This window comes from Hyperolius riggenbachi, chromosome 1, assembly GCF_040937935.1.
Source record: "Hyperolius riggenbachi isolate aHypRig1 chromosome 1, aHypRig1.pri, whole genome shotgun sequence".
Taxonomy (NCBI): Eukaryota; Metazoa; Chordata; class Amphibia; order Anura; family Hyperoliidae; genus Hyperolius; species Hyperolius riggenbachi.
The window spans coordinates 17134199-17144546 of NC_090646.1; the positions used below are offsets into that span (position 1 = coordinate 17134199).

The 10348-nt window shown below is 48.0% G+C and overlaps 1 protein-coding gene across 1 annotated transcript; it reads left to right on the top strand.

The window, feature by feature from the left end:
• Positions 1–2663: 2663 nt before the first annotated feature.
• On the top strand, positions 2664–4232 carry LOC137564613 (E3 ubiquitin-protein ligase TRIM21-like). Its single transcript, XM_068278485.1, has one exon. The coding sequence runs from the start codon at positions 2664–2666 to the stop codon at positions 4230–4232; it is 1569 nt and encodes a 522-aa protein (XP_068134586.1).
• The last annotated feature ends 6116 nt before the right edge of the window (positions 4233–10348 follow it).

Here is a 10348-nt window from a genome sequence, read left to right on the forward strand (position 1 = left end):
CGGGAAGATGGTGTCCGGAGGCGGAGCCCTGTACTGGAGACTGTCTCCAGTACAGGGCTCTGCCTCTGGACGCCATCTTGCCGTAGCCCCGCTCTGCCTGTGAGAGGAGAGCGGGAGATTGAAGGAGGATCGTCCGGAGGAGCTGCACACACCAGAGGCCGGCTGCGTGAGGTTACCTGTCTTATGTCAGGTGAGTACATGCTTTTTTTTTTCCAGGTGAAATGTGCCCCCATTGCGTATTTGTGCTGACATGTTTGCCCCCATTGCGTATTTGTGCTGACATGTTTGCCCCCATTGCGTATTTGTGCTGACATGTTTGCCCCATTGCGTATTTGTGCTGACATGTTTGCCCCCATTGCGTATTTGTGCTGACATGTTTGCCCCATTGCGTATTTGTGCTGACATGTTTGCCCCCATTGCGTATTTGTGCTGACATGTTTGCCCCCATTGTGTATTTATGCTGACATGTTTGCCCCCATTGCGTTTAATTTGTGCTGACATGTTTGCCCCCATTCCGTTTTTGTACTGACATGTTTGCCCCCATTGCGTTTATTTTGTGCTGACATGTTGCCCTTAAATGCGTTTATTTTGTACTGACATGTTTGCCCTTCAATGCGTTTATTTTGTACTGACATGTTTGCCCGCAATGCGTTTATTTTGTACTGACATGTTTGCCCGCAATGCGTTTATTTTGTACTGACATGTTTGCCCGCAATGCGTATATTTTGTGCTGACATGTTGCCCGCAATGCGTATATTTTGTGCTGACATGTTGCCCGCAATGCGTTTATTTTGTGCTGAGATGTTTGCCCCCATTGCGTTCATTTTGTGCTGATATATTGCCCGCAATGCGTTTATTTTGTGCTGAATTAAATGTTGCCCGCAATGCGTTTATTTTGTGCTGACATGTTGCCCATTGCGTTTATTTTGTGGTGTCCGGGGTAACTGTTACTGCATTTATTATTTAATAGTCATAGATGGCTATATTTGCTGCTTTGGGGTTACGGTATACTATTAAATAGCATCACACAGTTTCTGCACACCCATGATGCGAATCCTCGTTTGACTACATCACGGCGTAAACACTGCTTTCTTATGCCTCGCTGTTACATCATTAGGTTAGCTCCGCCCATAGAATGTCATGGCCACGCCCATTTTAGTTAGTGTAGCAGTCCCCCATTTTTTTGGCGTGGCGCGCCGTCCCCCCCCCCCTTCCCCTACACCCCCCCCCCCCCCCCGCCGCCCTGTCCCAGGTTCAGCCTACAAAAATCTGGTCACTCTACCTAAATCTAAAGCTGCCCAGCTTCTGTTGCTAGTTGAATATTCCCTAAATCCCCCCTGCGCTCTGCACGAGCCCATAAATTACAGCCGCGCTGTCGGGCTCTGTTTACCTTTCTAGTGCCTAATCAGCGGCGAGGGAAGGGACGTGGGCGAGGATCGGCGCTCTGCAGGAGGCGGAGAAGCGGCGTGAGTGGCACTAGAATGGTAAACAGAGCCCGACAGCGCGGCTGTAATTTATGGGCTCGTGCAGAGCGCAGGGGGGATTTAGGGAATATTCAACTAGCAACAGAAGCTGGGCACTATAGCCAGGCCCGGCCTCTGTGTATAGATTTAACTCTAAGATCCCCACCTCGGGTTCTCTTTAAAATCTGTTCAGCCATTGTTGTGTGATTAACAAACATCCAAACTTTCACATTTATAATATTAGTAAGATACTACAGTGGTCTTTTATCATCAGTAGTTTTGCTTTATTTTTTTAACATTTTGAAAAAAATATATCCATTTAAATTATGGGAATAAAGTTTAGTGTCAAACACATTTGTTCAGTAGAAAAATACATATTTACATCTGTTCATCAATCCTGAAAGAGGGACAGAGGGACAAATGGGAAAAAAGTGGGACAGGGAAATTGGTTCCCAAAGAAGGGACTGTCCCTCGAAAAGGGACTACTGGGAGCTATGTTGACCTACATAAACAGGCACAATCTGCTAGCATTATATGCAAGTCAACAATGGCTCTCTTTGAACTTGAGTGTCATTATTTTTGAGAATTAACCTCCCCGGCGTTCTATTGAGATCGCCAGGGCGGCTGTGGGAGGGTTTTTTTTTAATTAAAAAAAAACTATTTCATGCAGCCAACTGAAAGTTGGCTGCATGAAAGCCCACTAGAGGGCGCTCCGGAGGCATTCTTCCGATCGCCTCCGGCGCCCAGAATAAACAAGGAAGGCCGCAATGAGCGGCCTTCCTTGTTTTGCTTAGATCATCGCCATAGCGACGAGCGGAGTGACGTCATGGACGTCAGCCGACGTCCTGACGTCAGCCGCCTCCGATCCAGCCCTTAGCGCTGGCCGGAACTTTTTGTTCCGGCTACGCTGGGCTCAGGCGGCTGGGGGGACCCTCTTTCGCCGCTGCTCGCGGCGGATCGCCGCAGAGCGGCGGCGATCAGGCAGCACACGCGGCTGGCAAAGTGCCGGCTGCATGTGCTGCTTTTTATTTGAAGAAAATCGGCCCAGCAGGGCCTGAGCGGCAGCCTCCGGCGGTGATGGACGAGCTGAGCTCGTCCATACCGCTCAGGAGGTTAACCTTACCATACATCTGTAGAACAATCTTCTGAGTCAGACTTTCAATTCTTCTCATTACTCTTTTTTTTTTTTTTTTATTAGAAATGGCTTTTGTGGACCTGAAGGAGCTGGAGTGCCCCATCTGCCTGAGTGTTTTCACAGATCCTGTAAACCTGGAATGTGGTCACAGCTTTTGCCTGGAATGTGTTGGTGGCATGCTGAATACCCAGGAGAGATCTGGAGGTTATTCCTGCCCCGAGTGTAGAGAGCGGTTTCATAAGCGACCTGCACTGCATAGGAACATCACTCTGTGTAATATAATGGATCAATTCCTGTCTACTCTACCTGAGGAGGCATCTGGGATCTTCTGTACTCAGTGTCTACATGCTTCTGTGCCTGCTGTTACATCCTGTCTGCTGTGCGAAGCCTCTCTGTGTGACAATCACCTGAATGTCCACAGCAAGGCACCAGAACACGTCTTGTGTGACCCCACTACTGCCCCAGAGCACAGGAAATGTTCAGTCCATCAGAAGATCCTTGAGTATTACTGTATTGAGGATGCCACGTGTGTCTGTGTGTCCTGCTGTGTGATAGGAGAACACACTGGACATAAGATGGAGCCACTAGAGGAGGCCTCTGAGAAAAAGAAGAAAAAACTGAAAGGTGATTTACAAAAACTAACACCTCAGACAAAAGAATTTCAGAAGAAAATCAAAAGATTGCAGGAAGACAAGAGAAAAGCACAAGAAAAAGCAGACCGTGAAAAAGAGAAAATCTCTGCACAATTTCGGGACATTTGGAGACAGTTGGAGGACCTGGAGAAAAGGGTACTCAGTGAGCTCCACAGACAGAAAGAACGGGTGTGTCTCTCATGGGATGAGAAGATTCAGAATTTGGAAACTGAAGAACAGGAGCTGTCTAGGAAGATGTGTCACATTGAGGAGCTCTGTGATGAGACTGATCCACTCATTGTCCTACAGACACCAGACACGGGGGACTTTAGTAAACCTCAAAACAGAGAGGGGCATGGTAAAAAGTTGAGTAATGGAAGAGATCTAGATGTGGCTGGGATCCTGGAGACACTTTGCAAGATTTCTAATATAATAACAGGAGTCAATTTATGCTTCTACCTTCAGGAACCTGAAGATATATTGCTGAATGCTCTCACAGCTGGAAACGGTATACATATCTCAGATGATGGGAAAACTGTGTCCACTTTATATCACCATTACACAAAGACACCAGAGAGGTTCCAGCATCATTCTCAGGTTCTGAGCACGCAGAGCTTCTCCTCAGGACAACACTACTGGGATGTTGACTTTGGCAAATCAAAAGGCTGGAGAATTGGAGTGTGCTATTCTAATATAGAGAGGGTAGGGTGGTCTGAGTCGCTTTTTGGATGTAACAGCAAGTCCTGGTGCTTGTTTAGTAGTTGCGGTGGTCATACGTCTTTACCTAGCAGTCAGTCTATACCTTTCCATTTCTCTTACAAGATCCCCAGTGACGGTGTTCGGATCTATCTGGATTATGAAGCTGGACAGATCTCTTTTTATGCTTTGAGTGACCCCATCAGATATATCACCACCTTCACTGTTAAATTCACTGATCCCCTTTGTGCTGCCTTGAAAGTTGGTTACTCTGGAAGCTTAACAATAAGAGGAAGGGAACATTAGCAAAAGGAACTAAGGCCTCTTTTCCACGGACTGTTGACAGGCAGTGAAATGCCTCTCAAACTCTCACAACTACTCACTGCTGCCTGGTAACTGCTTGCTGAGCACACAATTCAACTGCCATCGGAAAAGAGGCCTAAATCTGATGATGGCTTCATTCATGGCAAAGTTGGCTACTTGATATTGGCATTTGGCAGTTAGTGGCTTTTACTTGTTGGCATGGCTTCCACTTTCCTTATCTATCTGAGAACGGGCACTTGCTCAGTGAAATTAATTAGGAGAGGGGAATTATTTAGCTGGGTATAATCCAGTAACCCTTTGCACACTTTCATGCAAATCAAACATCCAGGAATTACTGCTATCCCTACAGCTAAGTTAAAAGCCGGGGTCTTCATAACAAAAATACATTCTCTTGTGTTGTCACTTACACTGCACAGAGGTCCCCAACAGTCTGTATGTGTCCTAATTCTGGCCCTATAACATGTATAGTGCATCAACCTAGGGATGTTAAAGGGCCAGAGTTAAAGCACATACTAACACTGGGGGACCTCTGTGTATGGAATGAAAATATGCAAGAGGTTTTTTTTGTTTTGTTTTTTTTTTCTCAATAAAAATCGAAAGAACCCTTTTGGCACTTCCAATAAGTGTCCTTGAGGCAATGATCCTGTGCATGGGGTTTATTTACATCAGCTGTGTACACACCTTCAATTACTGTAATCTGCAGGGGTTGGGGCTTGATCCCTTGGGCTGAGTGCACTACAGATGTATGTGTCCTTAGCCTCTAGGTTAGCAGCGTGCTCTGCAGAGGCGTAGCTAAGGTTTTCAGTGTCGGGGAGAAATACAGTTTTTGTGCCCCCTCTGGACAGAATGGGCATGGCCACGCAGCGGAGGGTGGTCATAGTCATGAGTGGAGTCAAATGCTGTTTAGATGGTTATATTGTTGTCGCCCCCCCCCCCCCACCCCTTTTTGCTGCTGTTAATGCTACTTCACTCCTCTGCAGGGGCACCTTGGGCAGCTGCCTTTCACGCAGGTGGGGGTGCAGAGGCTGTGCTGCGCCCGGGGAAAAATGTCCCCCCTTGCCCCCCCCCCCCCCCCCCCCCATAGCTACGCCTCTGGTGTTCTGATGCAATGGAGGTGGGATGATGCATAGCACAGTCATTGTGGAACTGAATGAAGGGGGAAAGGAGACAGAACATAGGGGTTGGCCTGTGCTCAGATGTACACAATAGATTCTCAGCATAGGCTCCCCCAAATAACCACCTCGAGCAAGAAAGTGGCTCTGAAGCTGTTCCCTTGATAGTAAGTTGGCTCACTGGGGAAGTGGTGGGTTGTCGGGCAGGAGGAAAACCTTGGTACATATCCGGGATTTTAAATCTTCAGCCTACGTTCTATTAATGTACATCTGTAACAAAACAAAAAAACACCCCTGTGGGGTATTTACCCCTGGATCCTAACGAGGCTTCACCTGTCCTCTTTATCCTTGGTGATCAAGCGCTGGCTCCCCTGAAAATTCCCACAAAAAACACTGCATGGAATTTACCTTTTAAGATTCCAGCATAGTAGAAGCTTTCCAATTGGGCTCTGGCAGAAATAGCTGAGCCTGATCGGGTTCGCTCTACTGCGCTGGAACCCAGAAGGTAAATATTGCCACGTGGAGTTCGGGGGCTGCCAGCGCTGGATCCAGGAGGCTGTAGAAGACGGGAAAAGCCTCATTAGGATCCAGAGGCTTCCCCTTCCCCCTCCTCCCCCCTCCCGAGTAACGTACCACATGGGAAGTTTTTCATTAGAGATTTCCTTTAAGTTGATAAGTTGCTTTGTATCTTGTCACATTTGGGGTAAGTTCTATGCCAAAGGATGGATTCACACGCTGGTCAGAACTGAACCACATGCTGCAGTACGTTGTGTATAAGATTCGTTCCCACGTCCATTGCTCAAAGACTTGTCGTGTGCCACTTTCTGGATACATCATGGAACACTGATAGATGACATGCATGTTATGATCTGTGCGTTACACCGACCACCACGATAACATGCATGGACGGAGCAGACTGGACATGGAATCTGCTTTGACCATCCATGTAGAGAATGTGGCATAGTGACCCGACCAGCTGACCATTACATCCATGTAAGGAAAGCAGCGTAGTGACCTGACCAGCAGACCATTACATCCATGTAAGGAAAGCAGCGTAGTGACCTGACCATTACATCCATGTAAGGAAAGCAGCATAGTGACCTGACCAGCTAACCATTACATCCATGTAAGGAAAGCAGCGTAGTGACCCAACCAGCTGACCATTACATCCATGTAAGGAAAGCAGCGCAGTGACCCGACCAGTTGACCATTACATCCATGTAAGGAAAGCAGCGCAGTGACCCCACCAGCCGACCATTACATCCATGTAAGGAAAGCAGCGTAGTGACCCGACCAGCTGACCATTACATCCATGTAAGGAAAGCAGCGTAGTGACCCGACCAGTTGACCATTACATCCATGTAAGGAAAGCAGCGCAGTGACCCGACCAGCTGACCATTACATCCATGTAAGGAAAGCAGCATAGTGACCTGACCAGCTGACCATTACATCCATGTAAGGAAAGCAGCGTAGTGACCCCCACCAGCCGACCATTACATCCATGTAAGGAAAGCAGCATAGTGACCCGACCAGCCGACCATTACATCCATGTAAGGAAAGCAGCGTAGTGACCTGACCATTACATCCATGTAAGGAAAGCAGCGTAGTGACCCAACCAGCTGACCAATACATCCATGTAAGGAAAGCAGCGCAGTGACCCGACCAGCTGACCATTACATCCATGTAAGGAAAGCAGCGTAGTGACCTGACCAGCTAACCATTACATCCATGTAAGGAAAGCAGCGTAGTGACCTGACCATTACATCCATGTAAGGAAAGCAGCATAGTGACCTGACCATTACATCCATGTAAGGAAAGCAGCATAGTGACCTGACCATTACATCCATGTAAGGAAAGCAGCGTAGTGACCTGACCATTACATCCATGTAAGGAAAGCAGCGTAGTGACCTGACCATTACATCCATGTAAGGAAAGCAGCGTAGTGACCCGACCAGCTGACCAATACATCCATGTAAGGAAAGCAGCGCAGTGACCCGACCAGCTGACCATTACATCCATGTAAGGAAAGCAGCGTAGTGACCTGACCATTACATCCATGTAAGGAAAGCAGCGTAGTGACCCGACCAGCTGACCATTACATACATGTAAGGAAAGCAGAGTAGTGAACCGACCAGCTAACCATTACATCCATGTAAGGAAAGCAGCGTAGTGACCTGACCATCACATCCATGTAAGGAAAGCAGCGTAGTGACCTGACCATCACATCCATGTAAGGAAAGCAGCGTAGTGACCCAACCAGCCGACTATTACATCCATGTAAGGAAAGCAGCGCAGTGACCCGACCATTACATCCATGTAAGGAAAGCAGCGTAGTGACCTGACCATTACATCCATGTAAGGAAAGCAGCGTAGTGACCCGACCAGCTGACCATTACATCCATGTAAGGAAAGCAGCGTAGTGACCTGACCATCACATCCATGTAAGGAAAGCAGCGTAGTGACCCAACCAGCTGACCATTACATCCATGTAAGGAAAGCAGCGTAGTGACCTGACCATTACATCCATGTAAGGAAAGCAGCGTAGTGACCCGACCAGCTGACCATTACATCCATGTAAGGAAAGCAGCGTAGTGACCTGACCATTACATCCATGTAAGGAAAGCAGCATAGTGACCTGACCAGCTAACCATTACATCCATGTAAGGAAAGCAGCGTAGTGACCCAACCAGCTGACCATTACATCCATGTAAGGAAAGCAGCGTAGTGACCCAACCAGCTGACCATTACATCCATGTAAGGAAAGCAGCGTAGTGACCCAACCAGCTGACCATTACATCCATGTAAGGAAAGCAGCGTAGTGACCTGACCATTACATCCATGTAAGGAAAGCAGCGTAGTGACCCGACCAGCTGACCATTACATCCATGTAAGGAAAGCAGCGTAGTGACCTGACCATTACATCCATGTAAGGAAAGCAGCGTAGTGACCCGACCAGCTGACCATTACATCCATGTAAGGAAAGCAGCGTAGTGACCTGACCATTACATCCATGTAAGGAAAGCAGCGTAGTGACCCGACCAGCTAACCATTACATCCATGTAAGGAAAGCAGCGTAGTGACCTGACCATCACATCCATGTAAGGAAAGCAGCGTAGTGACCCAACCAGCCGACCATTACATCCATGTAAGGAAAGCAGCGTAGTGACCTGACCATTACATCCATGTAAGGAAAGCAGCGTAGTGACCCCCACCAGCCGACCATTACATCCATGTAAGGAAAGCAGCGTAGTGACCTGACCATCACATCCATGTAAGGAAAGCAGCGTAGTGACCCGACCAGCTGACCATTACATCCATGTAAGGAAAGCAGCGCAGTGACCCGACCAGCTGACCATTACATCCATGTAAGGAAAGCAGCGTAGTGACCTGACCATCACATCCATGTAAGGAAAGCAGCGTAGTGACCCAACCAGCCGACCATTACATCCATGTAAGGAAAGCAGCGTAGTGACCCAACCAGCCGACCATTACATCCATGTAAGGAAAGCAGCGTAGTGACCTGACCATCACATCCATGTAAGGAAAGCAGCGTAGTGACCCAACCAGCCGACCATTACATCCATGTAAGGAAAGCAGCGTAGTGACCCGACCAGCTGACCATTACATCCATGTAAGGAAAGCAGCGTAGTGACCTGACCATCACATCCATGTAAGGAAAGCAGCGTAGTGACCCAACCAGCTGACCATTACATCCATGTAAGGAAAGCAGCGTAGTGACCTGACCATTACATCCATGTAAGGAAAGCAGCGTAGTGACCCGACCAGCTGACCATTACATCCATGTAAGGAAAGCAGCGTAGTGACCTGACCATTACATCCATGTAAGGAAAGCAGCATAGTGACCTGACCAGCTAACCATTACATCCATGTAAGGAAAGCAGCGTAGTGACCCAACCAGCTGACCATTACATCCATGTAAGGAAAGCAGCATAGTGACCCAACCAGCTGACCATTACATCCATGTAAGGAAAGCAGCGTAGTGACCTGACCATTACATCCATGTAAGGAAAGCAGCGTAGTGACCCGACCAGCTGACCATTACATCCATGTAAGGAAAGCAGCGCAGTGACCCGACCAGCTGACCATTACATCCATGTAAGGAAAGCAGCGTAGTGACCTGACCATCACATCCATGTAAGGAAAGCAGCGTAGTGACCCAACCAGCCGACCATTACATCCATGTAAGGAAAGCAGCGTAGTGACCCAACCAGCCGACCATTACATCCATGTAAGGAAAGCAGCGTAGTGACCTGACCATCACATCCATGTAAGGAAAGCAGCGTAGTGACCCAACCAGCCGACCATTACATCCATGTAAGGAAAGCAGCGTAGTGACCCGACCAGCTGACCATTACATCCATGTAAGGAAAGCAGCGTAGTGACCTGACCATCACATCCATGTAAGGAAAGCAGCGTAGTGACCCAACCAGCTGACCATTACATCCATGTAAGGAAAGCAGCGTAGTGACCTGACCATTACATCCATGTAAGGAAAGCAGCGTAGTGACCCGACCAGCTGACCATTACATCCATGTAAGGAAAGCAGCGTAGTGACCTGACCATTACATCCATGTAAGGAAAGCAGCATAGTGACCTGACCAGCTAACCATTACATCCATGTAAGGAAAGCAGCGTAGTGACCCAACCAGCTGACCATTACATCCATGTAAGGAAAGCAGCGTAGTGACCCAACCAGCTGACCATTACATCCATGTAAGGAAAGCAGCGTAGTGACCTGACCATTACATCCATGTAAGGAAAGCAGCGTAGTGACCCGACCAGCTGACCATTACATCCATGTAAGGAAAGCAGCGTAGTGACCTGACCATTACATCCATGTAAGGAAAGCAGCGTAGTGACCCGACCAGCTGACCATTACATCCATGTAAGGAAAGCAGCGTAGTGACCTGACCATTACATCCATGTAAGGAAAGCAGCGTAGTGACCCGACCAGCTAACCATTAC